Source organism: Oryx dammah, unplaced genomic scaffold, assembly GCF_014754425.2.
Source record: "Oryx dammah isolate SB20612 unplaced genomic scaffold, SCBI_Odam_1.1 HiC_scaffold_4, whole genome shotgun sequence".
Classification (NCBI taxonomy): domain Eukaryota; kingdom Metazoa; phylum Chordata; class Mammalia; order Artiodactyla; family Bovidae; genus Oryx; species Oryx dammah.
The window spans coordinates 56,659,838-56,686,954 of NW_024070188.1; the positions used below are offsets into that span (position 1 = coordinate 56,659,838).

The 27,117-nt window shown below is 37.7% G+C and overlaps 1 protein-coding gene and 1 long non-coding RNA gene across 5 annotated transcripts in view; both read left to right on the plus strand.

Moving 5' to 3' along the window:
- Positions 1–18,681, plus strand: part of AKAP7 (A-kinase anchoring protein 7) — a 130,457-nt gene extending 111,776 nt beyond the window's left edge. For 3 of the 4 annotated variants that reach the window (XM_040239223.1, XM_040239225.1, XM_040239224.1), the window contains one exon: positions 16,652–18,681. In XM_040239223.1, the coding sequence (XP_040095157.1) occupies positions 16,652–16,848 (197 nt within the window). In that variant the 3' untranslated portion in view covers positions 16,849–18,681. The remainder of the gene's footprint in view (positions 1–16,651) is intronic. The other variant, XM_040239222.1, reaches the window with a different exon arrangement.
- LOC120863023 lies at positions 9,387–9,900 on the plus strand. Its single transcript, XR_005720903.1, has 2 exons — positions 9,387–9,588; positions 9,848–9,900. It is a non-coding gene; the product is annotated as an uncharacterized LOC120863023 (long non-coding RNA).
- Positions 18,682–27,117: the final 8,436 nt, after the last annotated feature.

Here is a 27,117-nt window from a genome sequence, read left to right on the forward strand (position 1 = left end):
GAGAATCTGCTGGGGGGTGGGTGTCGTGTATCAACTCATCTTTCTGATTTCAAGTGGGAGCTGTGGATTGCCATCACTTCTACATGGTATTGGTAGGCATTTTATCTAGCTCTTGTATCTCCATGTTCTTGCTTGTCATAATGGAAGAACAGCACTTGTTTTAACTCATGAGGTTTCTTTGAGGACCAAATAAAAGAATGTTCCTGAAAGCACTTTGGAAAGGGTGAAGTGTTACCTAAACAGATGGAAGGATATATACCTGCTATTGCTGTGAGTGACGTGGTACCTTTTTCCCAGCCTGTGGAAGCTCTTGATCTGGGTGTGTCCTTATTGCTTATAAAAGAGGTGAAGTGATATATACAGTTATGATTTATTTCACCAGTTAGATTGATGGCAACCTTTATGCTGCTGATTACATTGGTGAACATTACCTTCAAAACAGGAAAGTGACCTTTATTTCTGCTTGAATCTGCCACTACCCTGGAAGATCAGCCTAGGAAAGATAAGTATGGTTTATCATGGGCAGATGTATTGGTCAAACACATGAAAATTAATTCTAGTTGGTCATACCTCTAAGTTTTATGTGGTGTAGTTGCTCAGTCATGTCCGACTCTTTGCGATCCCACAGACTGTAGCCCACCAGACTCCTCTGTCCATGGAATTCTCCAGGCGAGAATACTGGAGTGGGTTGCCATTCCCTTCTCCAGGGGATCTGCCCAGCCCAGGGTTCAAACCTGTATCTCCTGCATTGCAGGCAGGTTCCTTACCCTCTGAGCCTCCAGGGAAGCCCTAAATAAAAGAATGAATAACATAAACATAATTATTTTAAGATTCAAAGCAGTGCCCATTTTCTAGCCTTCTTGTCTCTCTGCCAGATAAGAGCATGATTATTTGAAAATGTATGCTCTGTACATGTCTGAAACATGTTCATTTCTTCTTTGCCGTGAGAATCACTTTCCAATGATAGCCAAAGAAGTTGAGACTTCTTTGCACCAGGACTTGGTTTTGGAAGGTCTACTTCTTTATCACTGCTCAAACTGTACTCCACAATCATCTTTGTACAAAATGACATAGAGTGGTGCTGAGCAGACCATCAGGGGGTATAGGGAACTCCTTATATTTCCACCTGAGCAAATACAGGAATCAAAATTCAGGAGGAAACAACCACAGTTTCTATTTAATAGAGAGCAATTTATGATACGGAACAGCAGATAGACACCTACAGACAACACAAGGCAAAACAAGTGAGGGAAACAAACCACCGAGAGCAGAGTGCCCCTTGGAAATAGATTTCAACAACAGAGTGATGATAATCATCTGTCAATCAAGTACTAGGGAGCAATTTAGTTTGCAGGCTTTGAACATATTGGTGCAAATGATACGTGTCTGAAACACTGAAGAGGAGAATGAGAATGATTTCGGTTTATTCATGCTCAGAAACTACCCCCGTTTCTTTCTCTGGGAATTATTTTCAAATTTTGATATTGAGCACGAGAGAAAAAAAACATGATTCAGAAAGAGAGCACCCAAGACTCTGAAGCCTGCCGCTGGGAGAGAGCAGATATCATAGTTGAGATGTGACTCTTAGAAGAGCTGAGGGAGTCATGCTTATTACTCACTTCATGCTAATTGCAAAGAGTGACAGGGTGCCAGTCCATTCAGCGAGCTCACATGTTGAATCAACCCCTCAATAGTCCCTCATCGTGGGGAGGAAATTGTTCTCATTAGTATTTTATTAATTGAGGTAGAATTTGCATACAGAAAAATCCACTTTTTTTGTGTGTATAGTTCTGTGAGTTTTAATCAACACATACAGTCATATAACCACCACCACAGTCAGCAGTGGGAGGAGTTGCATGACCCTTCATATGTTCTCGGGCACCTTTGTGACTCCTGTCCTCATCCCTAGTTCCTGGAAACCACTGGTCCGTTTCAGTACTGATGGTTTTCCCTTTCTCAGAATGTCAGAAAGATGAGATCAGGCAATAAGCAGCCTTTTGACTCTGGCCTCTTTCACTTACATTAATGCACCTCAGCTTCATCTGTGCTGGGGCATGTATCAGCATTCATTCCTTTGTTTTGCTGAGTACTAACTAGTCCATCGGGTGGAGACACCACAGCTTATTGATCCATTCACCAGTTGAAGTTAATTTCAGTTGTTTCTAGTTTGGGGCATTTGTGAATAAAGCTACTGTAAACAGTCGTGTAGATTTTCATGTGAGCATAAGCTTTCACTTCACTTGTTTTCAATTCTAGCGAGGAATGAGATTGCAGGGTTGCATGGTAAGAGTATGGCCAACTTTCATAAGATAAACTTTTATGTGAAATTTCCAAAGTTTTTACAAGCTGACTATGCCATTTTTGCATTCCCACTAGGAACAGGAGTTCCACTTGCTTCAAATCCTTACCAACACTTGATATTGTTTATCTTTTAAATTTTAATTTTAGTGGATGAGTAGTAGTATCTCATTGCGACTTTAAGTTGCATTTGCCTAATGGCTAATAATGTTGAGTATCTTTTCATATGTTTAAATTCGCCATCTGTACATCACTTGGAAAGTAACATTTCAATTCTTTGGGGTCATTTTTTATTTTATTTTGTCTTACTAAGTTGTTGGATTTTGTATTCTGAATGCACTTTCTTTATATATATATTTTGCAAATACTTTCTCCCAGGCTGTGGTTTGCTTTTTTTGCCTTAACAGTGTCTTTAACAAAAGCAAAAGTTTTACATTTTGATGATGTCCAATTTATCCTTTTTAGGGAGTACATTGTGGTTTTCATCTCCTGGTTAAAAATCTTTGCCTAATCCGAGGTCACTGAGAAGTTCTATATTTTCTTTATAGTTTTAGCTCTTACACTAAGTCTGCTATCCATTTTGAGTTCATTTTTATATATAGTGTGAGATAAGGTTTGAGGTTCTTTTTTTATATAGACAATCATTCTAAACACCATTTCTTAAAAAGACTATTCTCTCTGTGTTGAACTGTCTTGGTGCCTTTGTTGAAAATCAGTTGGCCACATGTCTGTAAATCTATTTCTGGATTATGTTTTGTTTCATTGATCGATATGGTTGTCTTTAGGCCAATACCACATTGTCTCTATTTCTGTAGCTTTATATGAGTCTTAAAATCAGGTAGTATAAGTTTTCCAACTTTGTTCTTTTTTACAGAATTGTTTCCGTTGTTCTAGTTTCTTTACATATTCATATACATTTTAGAACTCATCAATTCCTATGAAAAGGGCTGGTGGGGTTTGGATTGCAGAACTCTGTAGTTTTTGCATTTATAGAGCAGTTGATAGAGAATTGACCTCTGAAATATATTGACTTTTTTGAAGAATGAGTATAGTTTATTTCTCTATTTAGGTCTTATTTCATTTCTTTCAGGAAATGTTGCAGTTATTAGCATTTTGGTGTTGCATACACTTTGTTGAATTGTCCCTAACTATCTCACATGTTATGCTATTAAAAATGATGTTTTTGAATGTCAGTTTCTAGTTGTTATGACTAATATATATATAATAGTTGACTTTAAAAACATCTTTTAAAGATATCTTGCTGTTACTAATTTCTTATTTGACACCATTGTACTGACCACATGCACTGGATGAATTCAGTAATTTAAAATTTGTTGAGACTTGTTTTATGACTCAGAATATGATGTCCTTTTATAACTGTTTTCTGTACATCAGAGAAGAATGTGTTTGTTGCTATTGTTGGGTGAAGTGTTCTATAATTATCTATGGATAGTTAGGTGGATTTGGTTACTAGTATTCAAGTCTTCTCCGTTTCGGGTGAATTTTTCCCTCCTTGTTCTGTCAACTGTAGAAGTGGTCTTGAAATCTCAAACTGTAATTGTGGATTATCTGGTATACTTTTAGTTCTGTTGGTTTTTGCTTCAGGTACTCTGAAGCTCTTGTTATTAGGTGCATACACATTTATCATTTTTATATCTTGTTGATAAAATTGACTCCATTATAATTATAAAATGTCCCTCTTTATGGCAGATAATATCCTTCTTCTTTTTTTTTTTTTTTTCTGTCATCTACCTTGTCTGGTATCGGTTCTCTAGCTTTCTTTTGATGAGTGTTAGCGGGGTACATCCTTTTCCATCCTTTTACCTTTAACCTTTCTGTTTCTGTATATTTGAAGTAGCATTTTTGTTGACATCATAGTTGACTCATGTTTTCTTATCCAAATGAACAATCTCTGACTTTCTGCTGGTGTATTTAGAGCATATTCTGTTTTATATGATTATCAATATGGGTGAGTTCAAATCATCCACTTTGCTTATTGTTTTCTACTTGTCTCCTTTGCTCTTTGTTCCTTTTTCTTCTCTTTTACCATGTTATTTTATATTAAAAAGTATTAGGATTTCATCTTAGGTTCATTATTAGTTTATTAGTTATGCTTTTTTATTTTTACTTTAGTAGTTGCTCTTGGGTTTTAGAACATATATCTTTAAGATGGTTTGCCTTCAAATAATATTATTTCTTCTTATCACATTTAACATAAGCATCTTATGACAATTACTTCCATTTCCCCTCTTAGTCTTTGTGCTATTGTTACCATACACTTTATTTCTATGTATTTTATAAATTCCATTTAAAATAGTTATGTCTTTTAAGGAGATTAAGAATGAGAGAAAGCTTTTTATTTTTATCTGTATATGTACAGGTTTTAGTTCTCATCTTTGAATAGATCCAAATTTCCATCTGGTCGCATTTCCCTCCTGCCTTAAGTTTTTTCTTTAACACTTCTTCTAGTGCTAGTTGGCTGATGACGGATTAATTTAGCATTTACATGTCTGAAAAAGTCTTTCACCCTCACTTTTAAAAGATAATGTGTCCAGATAAAGAATTCTGGGTTTCCTTTTCCCTTCCTTTTAGTAAAGATGTTGTACTAATGTCTTTTGGCTTGCATTGCTCCTGATGTGTGGATCTGCTATCATTCTTGTCTTTGTTCTTCTGTATAATGTATCCTTTTTGCTTTGGCTGCTTTTATGATTTTCTTTTAATATTGGTTTTCAGCAGTTTGATCATCATGTGACTTGGTGTGATTTTCTTCACATTTCTTGTACTTGATATTTTCTGAGCTTCTTGATTTTAAGGTTATGGTTTTTATTGCATTTCAAATATCTGGCCCATTATTTCTATATATATTACATGTTTTTCTTTATATAGATGTGTATTTTGCACTCCCCTTTCTCTTTCCTTATTAAATTGGCCCACAGTGGCGTTTAATTCCTATTTCTTCACTCTCTGTAATGTGTCCCTTTGTTTCCTGTTGCATTTACCACAGTTCAGGTCCTCATTGTTTCTCTTTTTGTCTGTTGCAAAAACTTGTCTTTATTTCACCCCTCTCCAGTCCTTCTTCTATATTCCACACAGTCTATCACAGTGAGTTTTCTGAAATGTGCTATGCTTAAAACCCTTCAGTGGTTGCCTATTGCCTGTAGAATGCACTTAGACTCCATAGCATGGTCCATAGAGCCCCTCATCCCTCCCTGCTCTGTAGCCTTTTCCCTGTACCACCCCCACCCCATGGATGGCACTCTGAACTCTTTATGGCAATCCCACAGAAGTGCCTCCAGTTCCCCAAGTGCATTGTGCATTTCCATCTATGTACACACTCATGCCTTTGTTATGAGACCTTCGTGCCTCCCTTAGCTTGTGCCTATAAACGCCTCCTCATCAAGCTGACATACCTCCTCTGTGAAGCATAATAACCTTGTCATCCCTTTCCACCTCCTTTGGACCTTGAACACGCTCTATTGTCTTGAGGTCATTGTTTATTAGTCATCCTGTAGGCCGACTTATGTGTGGGTAGAGACTGTATTATATTTCTTGTTAAATACTTAGTAATGGCACGGAGCAAGCACTTAGTAAGGTGTTTGAGTAGATTGATGATTGGTATTTAGTAGGTATTGAGACCATTCTTCTTAAATTGAACTCAAATTTAAACATAACACATGTATAAAAAGCACTGACACAATAATTATATTTTGAGAGCCTACTGTGTTATAGGCACGACGTTAGGCACGCTCCATACCTTACCTCTTGTGTGTACAACAGCGGTACAAGTATTATCCTCATAAGTGGCCCACTCATGGGAAACTTAAGTTTGGAGAGATTATGAACAAGGCTGTGCAGATAGAAAATGGCAGAATGGAATTCAAACTCACGTGTATGTCATATTTTTCCCTCCTTAAATGCATATGAGGAGTTCTGCCATGTCACTGATGATAATTCTATCATATTTGATGTTACAGACAAAAAAGTCTATCTAAAAGGCTGTTGGTATGTCTGGAAAGAGTTCTTTGGTAGACTGTTTGGCCTACAGACATCCAGTGCTTATGTCTTGTCTCATCTGTCATATGGCCATGTGGTGGGCACTCTTGAGGTAACAAGTCACAGAAATCTTCCCAAGCCATGGGATGTGGAGTTTCCTACAGAGAGGGGTGAAAAGGCTTTAGGCGGTGACTTGGGGAACAGTGGAAGGAGGGAAAGACTCTGGAGGTGCCAGCTGTGCTAACAGAAGTTTCAAGGGGCTCAGAACCCGTAGTCATCATGATAGCTTTGGCTGGGGCCACGTGCCTCCACCCAGTCAGCTGCAGGTCACTGCCTGTCGGACCTTATCTCCTCTTAGGTTCCCCCCCAAGGCGACCATTGATTTTTAGCCTAACTGCAATTCACCCCCACCCCTCCAATTTAAAAATGTTGAGTGTAGTGGTCTCAGTGTAGTGGTTGAGTGTAAAAATGGAGTGTAGTGGTCTCCAGAAGCTGCAGGGGTTGTCCTTTCGTACATAAACATCATGATTTTAAAATTTATTCTGTACTACTGAATTTAGAATAAAATTTACAAAGGCATGGTTCTTTCCTCTTTGGACTTTATATTCTAGAAAACAGTTAAACTATGGTCTTGGTGTTTTAATTCTAAAATTTTCTGCTATGTGTGCTGGGGGTGGAAAGCTTTGGTATTTGACAAAAGAAGGGAAATTTTGTTACAGCAACTGTTTTCCACAGTGTTGGCACATAAGGGTCTGAAGAGAGTGTCAGTTTAAATGTGCACTTGGGGACAATTCTTGGCCTGTCCCTCATCTCAGAAGAGTTGCATGTGGTGTGCAAGGAAGCTGAGCATACCACCTCAACTTTTTGAATAGCCTGTGGGTCTATATTTAGTGTTTCTTTTAGTCTAGGTAGGTGAAAGAAAAGGTAAGCTCAGCTAATAAAAAGAATTTTGCTTCTAAGAAGGATATATTATGCTGCAAATTGAAACAAATTAGAACTTTTAATGTAGTTGCCTTCTCTCCCTTAGGTCTTACATGATGTTGTAATGAAGATTCTTTTGGTTCTTAAAAAAAAAAATCTATTAGCATGACTTATTCTTGTCGTGACAAACAGGCACCTGGATTTTGGCAGTGGGTGGAGGGTAGTGATGGTTTCTGGAGCCCTTCATGTGATGTTAATTAAGGAATTATTGGGTCAACTCACACATAAAAACAGCTGACCCACATTAATACTGACCTTAAATTATCCCAGTAGATATAATTGCTACTCTCCTTGCTGCCACAGAAGAGGTCATTTTTTTTCATAATCACAAATATAAATTTTATTTAAGTGCTGACTTGTTACCAGAATTTAAAAAACTAAATCTTAGGTGTATACCATGGACTAATGGTGTTACAACTCTTATGGAGAGTGGAATTGCTTACTTCAAGTTTATTGAAAAGTTTCTTAAGTCTGTTCTTTTAGGGAAAGTATTGTATTTGGTGGACTTGATAGCATTTCTCATTTCCTTTCCTTTTTATTTTTAGAATTCTCCTGAGAAGTCAATTAAAGATATTCGGGGGAGGATTTCTAAAAAAAAAAGAAAGAAAAAAAAAAAACAGTGTCAAAGACAAAGATTAATCTGTCATTTTAAGTAGGTATGATAGTAAATAACCTAGGTAGAACCAGAAAGAATATTTTTGTTGAGAGGTTGTTGCATACATTGGTAATATATTTTATGTGTACTTTTGCTGGAAAATGGTGGTGGTGGTGTTTAGTCTGTAATCATGTCTGACTCTTTTGCAACCCCATGGACTGTAGCCCGCCAGGCTCCTCTGTCAAGGGGATTGCCCAGGCAGGAATACTGGAGTGGGTTGCCATTTCCTTCTCCAGGAGATCTTACCAACTCAGAGATCAAACCCTCGTCTCCCACATTGAAGGTGGATTCTTTACTGCTGAGCCACCAGGGAAGCCCCTTTGTTGGAATATCAAACTATAAATCGTATACACATTGAACTTCCATTGTTAACTAGGCTTCAGGGAAAATGAATGCAGTCATTTATCCTAGAGGTCTCTGTGGGAGACAGATACCTTTTTTCAAGTAGTAGGCAGAAAAAGAACATAGCATAACTTTATTCCTAAAATGCCTCTTCTGATTAATCTGAATTAAGAACCTACAAGTAAAAACACAAATAAGGTCTCACTGGAATGAAGATACACATTTCTTGAATCACTGTATTCTTACAGGGCTCTATGATGAGCCTTCTGATAGCCTCTTCCCTGGGCTAATGTTGATTGTCTGAGGATGCTTTGTGGAAATCCTAGGTGAGCCAGGGATCCAGGACAGATCTTGGAGATTCATTTATAAATGTATTTTTGTCACTTGGTTAATTAGTTTGTTATTGTAGATTGTTAATATTTGACTGGATATTTTGGCAGACTGGCTAGTTTCATCAAGTGGAGAGGGTGGCGATTTTTCATATGGATATTTGGATTAATGGAGTTCTCTGCACTCAAGTTTAAATTTCTGGCCACTGTGTGCTATCCTTATTGGAAAATAGGAGCATTTAAAAAGTTTTGCTGCTGCCTGCGGGGACTTTAATCAGCTATTCTCTTGACTGACAGATATTTATTGAACTTTTATTGCATTCAATAAACTGTGCCGTGGAGTAGCAGAGCAAGAGATAACAGAAAAGTAGGGCATGGTTTCTGCACTCAAGATGTGTCTTTAGCAGAGCAGATAACTGAATCAGTAGTCGGTGAATAAATACATTGATAAGTAATGCTCATAATTTGTAATGAAATTTTAAAAGGAAAAGCAGTGGGACTTAGTTTTGTCTCTCTCCTGTATCACCATAGGCTAAAATAGCCAAGTATATAGTAAATTCTCTATGCACCCTTGTTGAATGAATGACCAAGCAACCAGGTATTATACGTGCAGTCAGAGTTATTGTAATCCAGTGGAAGTTCATCCCTTTTGGCTGGGTTAGCCAAGGAAGGCTTTGTAAAGTAGGAGATTTAGTTACTGAGACAGGAAGGACTGCCTAGAGAAAAGGGATTGCCTAGAGGAAGACATTCCTGAGGAGATGCTGCAAGTGAACAGTGGAAGTGTGGCAGGGTCGGTGGTCACCAAAGGTAGATTTTGAAAAGCTTTGGATAGCACGTTTAAATTTTCCTGTAGAGACAATGGAGTGTGAAAAGGGATGTATTAGAAATAAGAATCTAGAGGTGTTATACTAGATGCATTGAAGTTGTAAAAAGCCCATGGATAAGGCTTGGTGATGAAGTGGATTGATAAGGAAAAGGGAGGAGTTAAAGGTGGTGCCGGAGAAGGCGATGGCACCCCACTCCAGTACTCTTGCCTGGAAAATCCCATGGACGGAGGAGCCTGGTAGGCTGCAGTCCATGGGGTCGCTAAGAGTCAGACACGACTTCATTTTCACTTTTCATTTTCATGCATTGGAGAAGGAAATGGCAACCCTGGAGAATCCCAGGGACGGGGGAGCCTGGTGGGCTGCTGTCTGTGGGATTGCACAGAGTCAGACATGACTGAAGTGACTTAAAAAAAAAAAAAAAGGTGGTAACATTCTTGTTTTGAGCTTGGTTGACTTGGATAATGTAATAGTAAAAGCATAAACGAAAAAAGGAAAATCAGAAGGGAAAATTAATGTTTTATGGGAAGATTTTTCTGTTTTAAATTTCTTAATGTTTAAAATAACAGGGACACTTCATTGTAAGCTGAGAAAAATCACAGAAGCACAGATCTTTTTGACCTGAGAGGCATCTTGGAGACTGAGTTATCATTAGACTTCAGTCCAACCCTGTTGTCTTATTGATGATGTATCAGTATGTGATGAGTGATGTTATCTTATAGCCACCTGGGGTCAGAAAGAGCCCCAGGAATGCAGTCTCTGGCTTAGATGCAGAGCACAAACAGGGTGGCAGATGAGGAATCATTTACAATGTATTGAAGGGTACTTAAGAAATACTCCTTCAATTGAAGTTTGGTTTCCTCTCTTAAATTTGAAGAGCCACTGTAAAATAGTTCCAGGTAACACACCTGGAGGTATCTGTAAACACTGTGTTATAAGACTGGTAGAATCCTTTAAATATTAGGCAATGTACTCATTCATTCTTACTAATAAAAATAGTCTTATTGTTGTTGTTCAGTCGCTCAGTCATGTCCGACTCTTTCCTACCTCATGGACTGCAGCACGCCAGGCTTCCCTGTCCTTCACCATCTCCTGGAGCTTACTCAAACTCATGTCCATTGAGTCAGTGATGCCATACAATCATCTCATCCTCTGTTGTTCCCTTTTTCTCCTGCCTTCAATCTTTCCCAGCATCAGGGTCTTTTCTCATGAGTCAGCTCTTTGCATCAAGTGGCCAAAGTATTGGAGTTTCAGCTTCAGTATCAGTTCTTCCAATGAATATTCAGGATTGATTTCCTTTAGGATTGACTGGTTTGATCTCCTTGCTGTCCAAGCAACTCTCAAGAGTCTTCTCTAGCCCCACAGTTCTTGCTCCCAAATGTGGTATTAGTAGTGCCATGGTAATAATAATTTCTTTATCTTTCTTTTAATAATTTGACATATTTAATAACTTCTGTGTGGATATCACTGAGTTGAAGCTTACTCAATTCTAAGCATATTTTACACTGCAAATATTCTGTCTAGGAATTTTTTAGCATGGCTCTGGAGTGTCATATTGTCACTTTTGAGGAGGCAGCAGTTGCTAAGGCCCTCACTGGTAGCATGTCCAGATGGACCTGTAACCCATCTCTCTTCTCCTTGGATGTTGCTAGGAATGATGGTATCAGCATAATTGGCCTTGGACATGTGTTAAATAGAAGTGGTGGGGCTCAGAAGGAGGGTTTAGGTGCCAGTTCTCACTCTTGGCATATATGCTTTTGTATTCCAATCCCTATTACATGAGGATAGAAAATAATGTCCATCTTCCTGCTCACACCCTTTGTGTCTGCCTGACCCAGACCCAAGGTTGTAAGTATAACATTGGGCTTTTGGCTTCTGGAGGTCATGGGTGTTATTCCAGAAACTGAGCTGACATTTACTATGTGAGGATTCTAATTACTTCTTTTTTTTCCAGCCTTATTGAGATATAATTGACATATAACATTATATAAGTTGAAGGTGTTCAGTGGTGATGATTTGATAGCATATCTATATCTATAAATAAAATGGAATGTTTTCTACAACAAGATTAGTTAACACATCTTTCACTTCACATAATTATAGTTTTGTTTTTATGTTGAGAACATTAAAACTCTATTCTCATAACATGTTTCAAGTTTAGGATACAGTATTGTTATCTATAGTCACAATGCTATACATTAGATCCTAAGAATTATTCATCTTATACTTGAAAGTTTGTTCCCTTTGACCAACATATTTCCCTGCCTCACTGCCCCCTGGAGTGAGGGGCAACCTCCATTCTACTCTCGGTTTCTATAAGTTCAGTTTACTCCATAGGTAAGTGAGGTCATGCAGTTTTTGTCCTTCTCTGACTTGTTTCACTTAACATAAGGCCTCAAGGTTTATCCATGTCACAAATAGCAGGATTTCTTTCTTTTTAATAGATATGCACCATATTTTCTTTATCTGTTCAACTGTTGATGGCCCCTGAGGTTGTTTCCATGTCTCTCTATCATGAAATATATTACAATGAACATGGGAGCACAGATACCTCTTCAAGATAGTGATTTCATTTTCTTCAGATATTTACCCAGAAGTGGGATTGCTGGATCATATGATAATTATATTTTTAATTTTTTTTAATGAATCTTCATACTGTTTTCCATAATAACTGCATCAATTTAACATTTTTACCAGTAGTACCCAAGGGTTCCCTTTTCTCTACATCCTCACCAACATTTGTTATTCTGTTTTTTTTTCATAATAACCATTCTGACATGGGTGAAGTGGTACCTCCCTGTAGTTTTGATTAGCCTTTCCCGATGATTAGTGATTTGAACACCTTTTCCTGTACTTGTTGGCTATTTGCATGTCTTCGTTGGAAAAATATTCAGATTCTCTGCCCACTTTTTAATAGGATTATTTGTATTTTTGTCATGAAGTTTTGAATATGAAATCAGGTGATTTGCAAATATTTTCTCATATTCTGTGTTGCCTCTTCATTTTGTTGATCTCTTCTTTTGTTGTGCACAAGCTTTTTAGTTTGATTTAGTCCCGCTTGCTGATTTCTGCTTTTGTCACTTGTTCTTCTGATGTCATATTCAAAAACAATCATTGCTAAAACCAGTGTCAAGGAGCTTTTCTCTTGTGTTTTCTTCTAGGAGTGTTAAGGTTTCAAGTCTTACACTTAAGTCGTAAATTCCTTTTGAATTAATGTTTGTGAATGATGTAAGATAGGGGTCAAATTTCTTTTTTTTTTTTTCCCATGTGGATATCCAGGTTTTCCAACACTACTTATTAAAGAGACTGTCCTTTCCCTATTATGTATTCTTGTATGATTGTCATTGTCAAATATTAGTTGACCATATATGTGTGAATTTATTTCTGGGCTCTTAACTCCATCCCATTGGTCCGTCTGTTTTTACACCACTACCATAGTATTTTGAAATCAGGAAGTGTGATGTTTCCAGCTTTGTTCTTTCTCATGATTGCTTTGGCCATTTGGGATCTTTTGTGTTTTAATATGAATTTTAGAATTTTTTTAAATTTCTGTAAATAAATGCCGTTGTAATTTTGATAAAGACTGCATTGAATCTATAGATGGCTTTTGGTAGTATGGACATGTTAATGGTATTCACTCTTCCAATCCATATATATGGGATATTTTCCATTTATTTGTGTCTTCATTTTCTTTGATCAGAGTCTTACAGTTTTTTAGTATATAGATATTTCACTCCCTTGGTTAAATTTATTCCTTAATATTTCATTGTTTCTGCTGCTATTTTAAATGGTATTATTTTTAAAATTTCTTTTTCAGATAGTTTGTTGTTCTGTATAGAAATGCAGCTGATTCTTGTATGTTGATTTTATATCTTCAAACTTTACTGAATTCACTTATTAGGTCTAACAATTTTTAGTATTTTCTGTACACAAGATTATGCTGTCAGCAAACAGAGGTGTTTTTCTTTCTGATGTGGATGTCTCTTTTTTTTTTCTTCCCTGATTGCTCTTGCTTGTTCTTCCATTACTATGTGGAATAAGAGTGGTGAGGGTAGGCACTCTTGCCTTGATTCTGATTTTGGAGGGAAAGCTTTCAAACTTTCACCATTGAATGTGGTGGGTTTGTCACATATGGCCTTTATTATGTTGGGGTATGTTCCTCCATGGGCCTCCCCGGTGGCGCTAGTGGTAAAGAGCCCCGCCTGCCAGTGCAGGAGCCATTAAAAAAAAACCCGGGGGTTCAGTCCCTGGGTCGGGGAGATCCCCTGGCAGAGGGCAAGGTAACCCACTCCAGTATTCTTGCCTAGAGAATCCCATGGACAGAGGAGCCTGGTAGGCTATAGTCCATTGGATCACAAAGAGTCGGGCATCACTGAAGCGACTTGGCCTGCACATACATGTTCCTCCATATCAAGTTTGTTGAGAGTTTTTGTCACGAAGGGATGTTGAATTTTGTCATGTGTATGTGTTTTTTTTTTTTTTTTACCATACATTGAAATGATTATCTGATTTTTAACCTTCATGTTGTTAATGTGGCATATCACATTGATTTATTTGCAAATGTTGAGCCACTTTTATATCTCAGTGATAAATATCCCTTGACTGTGGTGTATGATCCTTTTAACATGCTGTTGAATTTGGTTTGCTAGTATTTTGTTGCGGAGAAGGCAATGGCACCCCACTCCAGTCCTCTTGCCTAGAAAATCCCATGGACGGAGGAGCCTGGTGGGCTGCAGTCCATGGGGTTGCTAAGAGTTGGAAATGACTGAGTGACTTCACTTTCACTTTTCACTTTCATGCATTGGAGAAGAAAATGGCAGCCCACTCCAGTGTTCTTGCCTGGAGAGTCCCAGGGGCGGGGGAGCCTGGTGGGCTGCTGTCTGTGGGGTCGCACAGAGTCGGACACGACTGAAGTGATTTAGCAGCAGCAGCAGTATTTTGTTGAGTTTTTTGCATCCAAATTCATGAGGGTATTTACCTGCCCTTTTTTTTCCCCTTATAGTATCGTTATGTGACTTTGGTATCAGGGTAATGTTGATCTCATAAAAGAGTTTGGGAGTGTTATATCCTCTTTAGTTTTTTTTTTTTTCTTTCTGGCAGGGTTTGAGAATTGTTATTAATTCTTCTTTAAATGTTTGGCAAAAATTAGCCATGAACCCAGACTGTCCTGGACTTTTCTTTGTTGCAGGTTTTTGATTACTGATGCAATCTTAAATTTGTTATTGGTCTCTGGAAAGTTGTATGTTTCTAGGTTGTCTGATTTGTGGCCTACAATTGTTCATAGTAGTCTCTTATGACATTTTTTCACCCCTGTGGTATCAGTTACAATGTTTCTGCTTTCATTTATAGTTTTGAATTCTCTTTATCTTGGTAAGTCTATTTAAAGATCTGTTCTTTTTTGTTTTATCTTTTCAAAAAGACAACCCTCTTGTTCCATTGATCTTTTCTACTGTTTTTCTATTCTCTATTTCATTTATTTCTGCTCTGATTTTAATGTTCTTTCTGCTAACTTTGGGCTTAGTTTGTTCTTATTTTTCTAGTTCCTTGAGATATCAAGTTAGGTTGATTACTTGAGATTATTCTTTTTTCTTAATGCAAGCATTTATTACCATAAACTTCCCTTTTAGCTCTGCTTTTGCTGGATGATAAGGTTTGGTATGTTGTGTTTCCATTTTTGTTTGTTTCAAAATAAATGTTTTTAATTTCTCTTTTGATTTCATCTTTGATTCGTTGGTTGTTCATGAGTGTTTGTTTAAATTTTACATATTTGTGAATTTTCCAGTTTTCCTCTTGCTGTTGATGTCTAGTTTTATACCACTATAGTTAGAAAAGATACTTGGTTTGGTTTAGTTTTTAAACATTTGCTGAGACTTGTTTTGTGACCTAACAGTCTGTCCTGGAGAATGTTTCATATGTGCTTGAGAAGAATGTATATTCTCGTGCTGTTGGATGGAATGTTCTTTATATGTCTCTTCGGTCCATTTGGCCTCAAGTATAGTTCAAGTCCAATGTTTTCTTGTTGATATTCCGTCTGAATGATCTATCCGTTGTTGAAAGTAGAGTACTAAAATCCCCTACTATTATTACATTGATGTCTATCACTCCCTTGAGATCTGTTAGCATTTACTTAATGTACTTGGTTCTCTCTGTAAAGCGTCTGCCTACAATGCTAGAGACTTGGGTTGGGAAGATCCTCTGGAGAAGGAATACTCAATACTTCAATACTCTTGCTTGGAAAATCCCATGGATGGAGGAGTATAGTAGGCTACAGTCAATGGGGTCGCCAAAAGTCGGACACGGCTAAGCGACTTCACTCACTCACTTAATGTACTTAGGTGCTTAGATGTCTTTGCCACCGTCACTCATCTGCCTTCCTGGGTCCACAGTTCAATGGAAGGAAATGAAGGACTGAATGGGCCTGGGAGGTAAGCCTCTAGTTTTTTTCTTTTACTCAGTTAAGAGAGACAGGAAGGAGAGTGAGTACGAAATGCGCAGCATTCGACCAGATGAGAGCCAGCTCTTTTAGAGAAATATGAGAAGATAATTAAACCTTGATCATCTCTAGCAGGGAAGCAAAATGACCATAAAATACTAATATCTAGTAATTTACTGTCATAATCCTAATTCTTCTGTAAGAGTTTCCTATTTTTTAAATTGTAGTGATAATTCTGAAATTAAAAAGAATACTAGTTTAACATGCTTATTTTAAACTAGTTCCTAGCAGTAGTCGCCACCGTTGTCTTCATGGGAGTGCTGAGACTTTGTTAACAACTGTCCAGGCCAAGTATTATAAAATCACTGCTCCTGTGTGCTTAGTTAATTAGGAAATCTTGGTTACCTAACACTTGATAGCGGTGAAGTACGAACAGATTCATCTTGCTGGTGATTTCACATGTCTAAGTCTCCTGGTGGTGGGTACATGGACTTTGTAGTAGTGATCAGCCTTGGATGAAAGAAAAACAAAAATCCCATGTAGAACTGGGGAACTTCCAGCTTTGCTAGGTAGGGTATTTTTAGACTGGGGCTAATGAACTGCTTTTCAACCTGAAGTCTTCAGGGACAGGCAGTCTGCAAGTACCAAATGAAAAGCCAAGCCAGAATTATAGATCCAGTTTACCAGATTGAAGGCCACTTGCTCTTTGTAACTAACTGAACTAGCTGGCCCCTGCATGCCGAGTTTCTATGGCAATATGATCTCAGTGACCTCTCTTCTCTGTTGTGGAATGTAGGTGATAAGAATGGAGGTGAGCCTGATGATGCTGAACTGGTAAGGCTCAGTAAGAGGCTGGTGGAGAATGCAGTGCTCAAGGCTGTCCAGCAGTATCTGGAAGAAACACAGAGCAAAAACAAGCCAGGGGATGGGAGCTCTGTGAAAACGGAAGAGGCTGATAGGAATGGCACTGAGAGTGACAACAACAGGAAATGAGACCCAAACGCAGGCAGGAGCCCCTGCTCCGTGAGAAGCACCCCTGCCCTCCTCTGCCGAGTCGATGGACTGATTCGCATTGTGCTGTCTAAGTGTCTTGTCCAGTCTGTGAAGATTGCCTAATACTTTTCATGATTGACGTGTTTGCATTTCTGAAGCACAACAGAAGAGGAATGGAGAACTGGGACTATCAGAGGAAATCAATTTACGATGGAAGAATGGCCCAGGTTTCACTTGCCCTCTGCCGTGGCTGAGGGAGAGGGGACTTTGGGTTATGCCTTGTGGACTCAAATTAAAGGCCATGGAAGAGGCCTTGACGTAAATGGAATACTGCCATTTCAATTGCCTAGCAGGGCATTTGACTACTTTATCTGAGGCCAGAACACACACAGAGCTGACAAGTGCTATGATTAAAGTGATCCCTGTTGAAATATATTACCCATAAGTTGGTCCCCAATGTTTCATGTTTGTCCTATGTGTATTGTTGCTATGCATTATTTACAGTAATTTGATTCTTGTAAATGATATATTTTGGTGAAATGCAACCTTTTCTATAAAATGTGGGCAGCATTTTAAAGGTTTCTTTTTAACCTTCTTTTGATAAGTCAGTATGCCATATTTAATGTTTTTCATTGGCATTTGTACGTGAAATGTATCATATAATGTTTTTCTCATAGGCCCGAAACCTATTGGAATCCGGGACTTAATTAATGAAGCTTTGCGTCGAGAGAGGATGGGTCTGCAGTCCAAAGTGAAGGAGATAAAAGCACTTTTATTAAAGCCTGAGATTCAGGCCAAAATCAGGAGGGAGCTTTTTGAAGGAAGATTCATTAACAACAGTAATCAAGGAAACGATGTGGATTTCAGTGCAACTTTGACATAAACTCTACGTTGCTATCATGGTACTAGAGTTTATGATATCTTTCCAGCTCATTAAATAGCTCTTTGGTGAATACCAAAGAAGTGTTCTGATAGTTTGCACAACAGCAAACCAACATTTGGTAAGGAATGAACAATTTCTTTCCAAAGAAAACTGAATTCTGCACTGTTATTTTTAAGCTAAACTTGTGTTTTAGAATATTTATCTCTGTAATATCAAGATTCATTTTATAGAAAAGACTTCTTAATTAGCTGTTGTGAGACGTTCCTTGAGTCCTCACAGATAACATATACAGACTGTGAAAAATCATTTACAAAACAAAACAAAACAAAATAAAACCCAGTATTTTAAGGGTTATTTGTTTCCTGTTGACATGACTTTTGTTGTTGTTCAATCAAAAGAAGCATTGTTCACATGTATCTATATCTATTGTTACTTTTAATGAGACTTTGAATGTTTATTGATCACTAGTACTTGAATGAACATTTATAAATGTAATTATTGCAGTCACTGGTTAAGAATGTTTTATAATTTCCATATGTATTATTTTTCAATGATTGAAATGTAGTTTGCTTTTTCATTTCTTACTGAATATTTGGGGTTTTTATTTTCTACTTTTCTGAAGATAAGCTAGCCCATGTCTTATTGTATCCCTTATAATCTGAATTTGCTTGCACTGGTTCATTTTTAAAGAATATTCTTGAAAATTTTCCTTCCCATATGATAATCACTGGTAACAGCTTTTTCTATAATCATTGTAAAATTGCTGCTACTAACAGATCATGATGGAGGGGGAAATTATTAGAGATCAAATATGTAATCATTTCAAAGATAAAATCCAGTTTACTCATGGATTTTTGCTATTTTTTCACTGGGTAAATTATATTACATTTATTTATAAGTGAGTTTATGCATTTTCATGCCTCTTAATAAACGTATTGTTTTCCCTTGTTGCCTTTCTCCATTTATTTTTTTTCTTCTTAGAATCTGAATATATTGAAGTCAGAAATAGGGGCTCTGATAGTTTCAGTGTTTTTAAAGACTATTTTGTATTAGATATAGTTGGATAACAATATTGTGATAGTTTCAGGTGTAAAGTAATTCAGTTGTACATATCCATGTGCCTATTCTTTTTCAAATTCTTTTCTCACTTAGGTTGTTACATAACATTGAGCATAGTTCCCTGTGCTATGCAGGAGGTCCTTGTTCAGTGTTTCTTAACTTTTGTGTTCTTATCCTACTTGCTAAGATAGCACAGTAGTCAGAGCACCTTTAACCTTAGACTTTTAAATCACTCCAAATCAGTCAGCTTCACAGAGAATATCAACAGAACATTAAAGGCAAAGAAAATCTCAGTAGCATCTCATAAACTGCTCACAGTGGGTCACTCCAGCAATGTCAGTAGCAGAGATAAGACAGCATGTGCATCCAGATGTGGAGACCTGGGTGCTGGTTACCATGAGCCTCTCCGAGGGTAGAGGTTTTATTGTATGTAGACGACTTCTTTGAGTTAACCCTTGAGGTGGGAAGCAAAGATATTTGGGAGCTTGCCTTGTTCTTTAAGAGAGGAAACAGTCATAAGGAGATAAAGTGCTTTATCCAAGGCTACACTGCTGCTAGGCAGTTGGACCTGTGCTCGGACCTAGGGCCCCATCTCAACATCCACTGGTCAATAACCTGTTAATAGTATTTTAGGAGAAACAGCATGCTAAGTTATTAGTATTTTAGGAGAAGCAGCGCATCTTACAGCATATCTATAGATCTCTTTATCCTCAAGGAGCTACTTCAACACTTCCCAACAATTTGAAAAGCTAAAAAAGTATCCTTTTTGCAATCTGGAGTTACATGACTTTCTACACAACTTACTGTTTTTTTTTAATTAAGCATCATACCTCCCAGGTGTTACATACCTGGCCACGAGCCAAGTGCTCTAGGCACATTATTATGTTTCTTCCCTTCAGTGACCCTGTTAGGAAGTTACTAGTACTGTTTCATAGGTTAGGAAATTAGGAGAGTGGGGCTCTAAATGGTTAAATGGCTATTTATAAAGCTAATAAAAGGTAGGGCTCAATTTAGACTTGGGTCTATTCTACTTCAAAGCCACGCTGTTTCCACAACGCAGCAGTTCCTCTCTCCACCGAGTACAAGTCATTTCTCAAGTTAAGAATATGGAACAAAAGGAAGTCATTTTCTTTTGACTAAATCATCTCCCTTGCAGCCCTGAAGTTCTATGAACATAGGAGAGTTGTCAGCTGATGTGATGGAACTGGAGAAAAAAAACCCAGGTATTTAGTTTAGGGGTTAAAGATCATAATAATATATTACTAGTGAATTTTTCATTTAATCAGGTTTACAAAGACAATGAAAAGTGTACAATAAAATAAATCTTGTTTCCATTTAAAAAAAATCTAAGTATGACATTAATTTGCAAAAATTAAAGTTTGTGATGGGAAATATTCAAAATGACTTTTTCCCCATTTAGTCAGAACTGGAGAAGAATCGTTTATTGGGTCACCGAGACAGACTGTGTTGTCCTTGATTGGTGTAGTATTTTATATAGCCTTGTCTTCTGACAAGGGGGCTGCGTGGTTGGTGAAAGAGTGTCAGTTTGGTCCAGGAGACAGACTGTGGTCTCTAGACCTGGACTGCACCAACAGTGATTCTCAACAAACCAGTTCCCTTTTCTGAATTGAAACAGTTTGGTGATAGGTGATTTTCAGGGATCCTAGTTTCTTTGTGACTTTATTTTGATGGTATTCATGCTGATGCCATGTCTCAACCAGATGCCCATATGTGAGACCTTCTTGCTTACGCCATTCTAGTACATCTGTTGTCAACAAGAGATTGAGATTTCTAGAAGGCTTTGTCAGCATCATGTAGGCACAAATATACTTTTATGACCAGATCCCAACATTTCCTGTCACTGGTAAAATAGTAGACCCTATATGAATATTTTTAAAAATGTCAAAAAAGTAATATTTTCAACAGCAGGACAAGACTCTGCTAGCTTTGAACTTAGTCTTATTTATAGCATAGATAGCCATGATAAACATTGTGTGTTGAAAAGCAGAGACATTACTCTGCCAACAAATGTTTGTGTAGTCAAGGCTAGGGTCTTTCCAGTGGTCACATGTGGTTGTGAGAGCTGGATGGTAAAAGAGTGCCAAGGAATTGATGCCTTTGAACTGTGGTGCTGGAAAAGACTCCTGAAAGTCCCTTGGATGGCAGGGAGATCGAACCAGTCAATCTTAAAGGAAATCACTGAATTCTCATTGGAAGGACTGATGCTGAAGCTGAAGCTTTAGTATTTTGGTCACTTGATGAGAACAGCCGACTCATTGGAAGTCCCTGATGCTGGGAATGATTGAGGGCAGAAGGAGAAGAGAGCATCAGAGGGTTAGATAGGTGGATGGCATCACTGATGCAATGGACATGAACTTGGGCAAACTCTGGGATATGGTGAGGAACAGGGAGAACTGGCGTGTTACAGTCCATGAGGTCACAGAGTCAGACACGACTGGGCCACTGAACAACAGCAACAATAGCATCTTAGATGATTGTTGTATTACTCTACTTTTCGTTGTAAACTTCAGACCTTTGAAATATTCTAGTTATAGCTAGAGCATACTTAAGATTCAAACTATTCCCTCTAAAACCCAAGTGTGCTTCTATGTGTCATCTCAGCAGCCAGATGTTCCCATAAGGAGATAATTAAAACAGTTTTGACTTCATATTCTAGATGTGCTTTCAGACATAAGACTAATACATTATGTTTGCACCTCTATAGTTGATTACCAATTCATAAACCAGTTACCATGTTAAATATAACAAATTAAAATTTTATTTCTTTATATACTCAAAAACAAACCTATAATATCTCCAAACCTAGTATCAGTTTTATCTTTGAACAAATTGTGGGTGCATTCCTGAATTCCAACTTTTCCAGGTATTCGTATAAAAAAGAAATAAACCCAGTGTACTTTAAAAAATAGTTTACAAGTCCTTACATGAATTTGATGACGGCACACATTCTTAACAAGACAGACCTCTAGACGATTCATTCACAATAAAGATGAATGTTAGAGCAACTCGCTCTTGAGTCAGTGAATTTAAAATTCACAACAATTCTTCCCTGGAACACTATTTTGGTGATAAGAAAGCTTGTTTATAAGGTAATTTGAGAGCTAAAGAAAGGTGCTATTATCATCTCTTGTCCTCAAAACTACTTATTTGCAGTCATTAAATGTAACTGATAAATTCAAGCAATTTGGAATTATTTTAAAATGTAAACTGCAATACTCATTGAAAGGTTATGAAGTTCTGTTAAAGCATCAAAGATAGATACACCAAAACAGAAATTGATTCATTGTTTTTGGGAAACATGTTGCTTACCCTTTAGTGGTTCAAATGATTTCTGAAAGCCCACTCTTCTATGACACTGCCCTATATATCTATATGTAAAATTCTTTGACCCATCTTTGTTTGCAGTCTCATCCATTTAAGCTGCTTCACTGTTCGGCATGCTTGTTCTTAGGTAACTATATAGTAAATGGGTGCGACATTTCCAATTACTCCCCACGCTTCCTGCCAAAAACCACATGGGCGCAAAATCACCATGGTTATGTCTTTGAACCAAAGAACATTTACTTTTTTTTTTTCTGCCTTTTTAACCACAAATATATGATCTCTCCCCATATTTAAGTTTTTTGGTAAATGCTCACATAATATATATAAAGTTGAAGGTGAGAGGACCGAAAAAACAGACTTATAGTTCGATAGGAATTACAGTGCTGAGGAAAGAAACAGAAGTGATATGTACACACCAATCCAAGAATTATCTGATATGCTAATTGAGGTAGGGAAAACAATGACTATGCAACAGTGGGAGAGACTAAGGATATCTTCTAAGATTCTGGAAGACAGTTTTGGAGGCTATTTTTACCAGGTCCGAGCTTGGGAAATGTCTTTATAGAAGAGGATGTGATGAGGGCTTTTGATAGTTTTGTGGGCATTTCTCACAGTTAGTGACTGCACAGCACCTTTTGAATACCCTTTCTTGTTTGAGGAAGCCCCCACCTTGTGATCCCCACTTCTCCAGGGAGAGGTCTGCAGTAGAGGCCAGGAACCCTCCTTCTCAGTCTCCTTTATCACTGGGGTTCAGCCATAAGCCTTGGGCTCCACCAAGCAAGAGAGAGACCCTGCATGCTGCAGGGGCAAAGTCGCAATTTGGGGATCCTGTGCCCTATGTAGGTGTCACCTGCTGGCAGAGGGTAGAGGCAGGACTGTTCGCTTGGAGCATCTGACAGTGGAATGAGGCATCTTTCCTGCTACTTGGCCACCCAGCCTGATTCTTTGGACATTCTGGGGATTCTGTGAGTTACTGAATATCCTTTGCTATAAAGTTCCCTTTCCACTTAAACTAAACTGATTCTGCTGTTTGTAACTAAAAGTCCTGGCTGATACAGGCCCACACTCCACTAAGTCAGTATTTCAACACAGGGCACGACTTGGCATTTTGAATTGGACATCTCTCCTAGCGTGAGACGGGTATTTGTGATGTAAGAAGCTGCCATTCCTGACCCCCAGGGACTAAATGTCAGTAGCAGACCCCAGTTACTGTGACAAATAAACATCCCCACACATTTCTCAAATCCCCTCCAGATGAGGGCAACATGACCCCCCACTTGGGAAACACACTATGTGCTCTCTTAGCAGCATAAAAGAGTTCACACGCTTCCTCTCATGCCCATTCTATCAAGAGGTAATTCAGGTCTTAAAAAGGACATGCTCATTGGGGCTTTGTACACTATTACATTCCTGGATAGAAGCAGGACAATGAAGCCATCTGCATGTTTTAAGTGACATGGATCGAAACACCTAGTTGCTGCATGAGAAAAATGGTGAAAGCGTCGATTGTGATGATAAGGACACCATTGTTGAATCACCATTGTGATTCTTTGGGCACACTTAGAGAATGAAAAAAGATGACCTCCAAAGTGAAAGCTATGTGGCATGATTAACATATTGTTATAATAAAAAAGCTATTTCTCATTTATTTTATTCAAAAATAAACATTTTGCATAGTATGTTGAAGAGCAAAAGTTTAATAAACAGATGTAGAGATACTTTAATCAAAGAAATCTGAGAGATATGTTCGAAATCTAAAAATGTTTTAATATACCAAAAATATTAATTTTCCCTGAGCAGATATGGTAGAAAGATTTCAGCTATAGAATGGGAAAGCACTGTTCCTGTAGGGCTCTACTGAAACCTGGAGAAGAGCGGCTTCCTGAGTTAAGTGACACACGTGGAAACAGAGAAAAGTTCAGTGGAGCATTCAAATCAAAGGAATATAATAAATAGACACAAGAGAATGAAAACATTAGTGATAAATTGTGGAGAATTCAAACTTTATGTTTTAAGAGAAATTACTAGTCTTTAGTGCATTCAGAATGTGTCTTTAATGTTTATGCTAAATAGCTGTTGTAGTTTGTTGTTTACCATAGAGAAGTATTACCCCCCCTGTGAATATCCTAGATCTAATCAGAAGGAAGTGATATAAATGAGAATGGCTCAGCCGGGGGTAGATTATTGCTTCCAGTTCTTCCCTGTATCCTTCTCATGACTGCCTGTTTCATATGGCTTTACAGTGAATCTCACCAAAGGCAGAGTGTATTTCTCTGCTCTATGGATGATACCTTACTTGGCCAAGTGACTTGCTTTGACCAATGGGATGTATGTGAATATGAAGCAGGCAAAGGCTTGAAATGTGGAGACTTGTGAAGCAAACCTGAACCAGACCTGCAGCCTGGAGCCAAGCCCTGCCAAGTGCAGTCGTGACTAGCAGACCCACCCCTGCAGACAGGTGAGTGAGAACCAGATGCTTGTTGTTCTATGCCACCTGTTCTTTTGTTACGCAGCAGTATTGTAGCAAAAGCTAACTCGTGTAGGACCTACAAGTCAAACTGAAACACCACAACAAACGAGCTAAATTGTGCTTTTGAAAAAGGCAGTAGCATCCAGAGAGGATGTACCATTTTGGGGCTGTATGGATTTCATATTATATAATTTATGGTATTTTCGTTTTTAAAAATATACATAATATGTTTATAATTGCTTTTAAATATTAACAGTGATAAGTTCCAAGAGGGATTACAAGTGAAATTACTTCCTAATTTGTGCATTTTAGTAATTTTGCTATCTATTGTTGTTGTTAAGTTGCTAAATTGTATTCAACTCTTTGTGACTCCTTGGACTGTAGCCTGCCAGGCTCCTCTGTCCATGATGTTCTCCAGGCAAGAATAATAGAGATTTTAGTAATTTTACAATCTATATTAAGCATTTATTCTTATAGATAAAATCTTAAATGCTATTTTAAAATAAAACTAATCTATTCAGATATCACACAATTCATTATGTTGCAGCTGTAAGAAATTACTGCCTGAAGATCACCTTACTCACAAAACTCACCCCATTCACTCATGCATTCACTCACTTTTTGGACATTTCCTCTGGGCCAGATATTGAGCTGGGTGTTCAGTATGCAAAAATATCTATGTTAGAATGATACACAACATGTTGATATAGGTGTATTTATTCCTCTCTCTATAATCTCTATTTCCCTCATTTTCAGTAAGATCAAGATTGCCAAAATGTTGGGTTTATTTTATTTTTTCCAACTTTATTGAGAAATAATTGATGACAATAATTAAAATATATAATGTGGTGATTTGAATACATATCCATTGTGGAATGATGACCAAGATCAAGAAAATTAGCATATCCCTCAGTTCACATGTTTAACTTTTTTTGTGTGAGAATGCTTAAGATCTAGTCTGATCAAATGTAAAGTATACAATACAGTATTATTAACTATAATCACCATCCTGTACATTTGATCCTCAGGATTTATTCATCTTGTTGATTTATATCTCCTTGTTTCCTTCTTCCGCAACCCCCAGCTACTACCATTCTACTCTTCATTTCTATAAAATCAGCTTAAAAACCAGACTCCACATATACGTGACACCATACAGTATTTGTCTTTCTCTATTTAGCTCATTTCGGGCTTCCCAGGTGTGCTAGTGGTAAAGAACCTGCCTGCCAGTGCAGAAGTTGTAAGACTCAGGTTCAATTCCCTAGGTCTGGAAGATCCCCTGGAGGAGAGCATAGCAGCCCACTCCAGTATTCTTGCCTGGAGAATCTCAGGGACAGAGGAGCCTGGGGACTACCATCCATGCGTTGCAAAGAGTCAGACAGGACTGAAGCAACTTAGCACACATGCACTCAGGCGTTTGGCTTATTTCACTCAGCAGAATGCTGTCCAGGTTCCTATGTCCTGGCATCACTGATAACCAGTTACAGGACAAACTGCTTCTCAGAAAAAAACCAAACAGTAATTATTTTATTACAGTTTCTAGTGATTCTTTTAAAGAAGGAAGAATGAAAGAAAAATTAAGACAAATTGTGGTGAGACATACCATTTTGGTGTAAAAGAACAAAAATACCCTGTTATGTCTGTATCTTGCTAGTTGTGTATTTTAGAATGGTGGCCACAAAGTGAGAGAAACAAGTAAAACCCAGGAAAGTGGGAAAATTGGATGCTTCCCACCAACCATTAGTTTGATTAAATTCTTTAGGTAAGAGGCTTAAGAACCTCAAGTGATGCTGAATTAACAATGGTGTAGTGATACTGAAAATACTGCTGTAATGACATTCTAATGATGTGAAACAATAACGTTATAATGATGCTGATTAAAACAGCATTATAGCAAGGAGAATCTCGTATTGCTACAAAATAAGGACTCAAATTACTTCTAAACCAACTAAAAATTTCACAAAATTCACTTTTTTTATATGCAGTTTTATAAGTTTTTACCCATACAGATGCTTGTAATGACCACCACAGCCAAGATACTGAATGATTTTAATAACCCAAAGAATACCTTCCAGCTACCCCTTTCTTCTTAGGCCCTCCCTTCACTCCAAACCCCTGGCAATCACGTGGTCTGTTCTCTGTTATTATATTTCTGCCTTTTCAAAATGCCACAGAAGTGAAATCATACAATATGAGTTCGAGATTCCTACCCATTGGAAACTGAGTTCTTTCACTTACCAAATACAGAAATGTTTTTTATTTTTAAAAGAATGTTTATTTTTGCCAAATACTAGATAAAGGAAGAAGACAAAAAAGACTCAGTTACTGCAGGACTTAAAAGGATAGCATCTTGACATTTTTAAAGAAATGGAGAAGTAATTAAGACACTGCAGAAACACTGTTTTCCTTCATATATAAGGAGAGCTTCTGTTTAAAGCAGATGGATTTGGGTTTGCCTTTTCTATTTTGGGTGTATTCAAATATGTGTCCTCTAGATGCACGATGAAAGAAA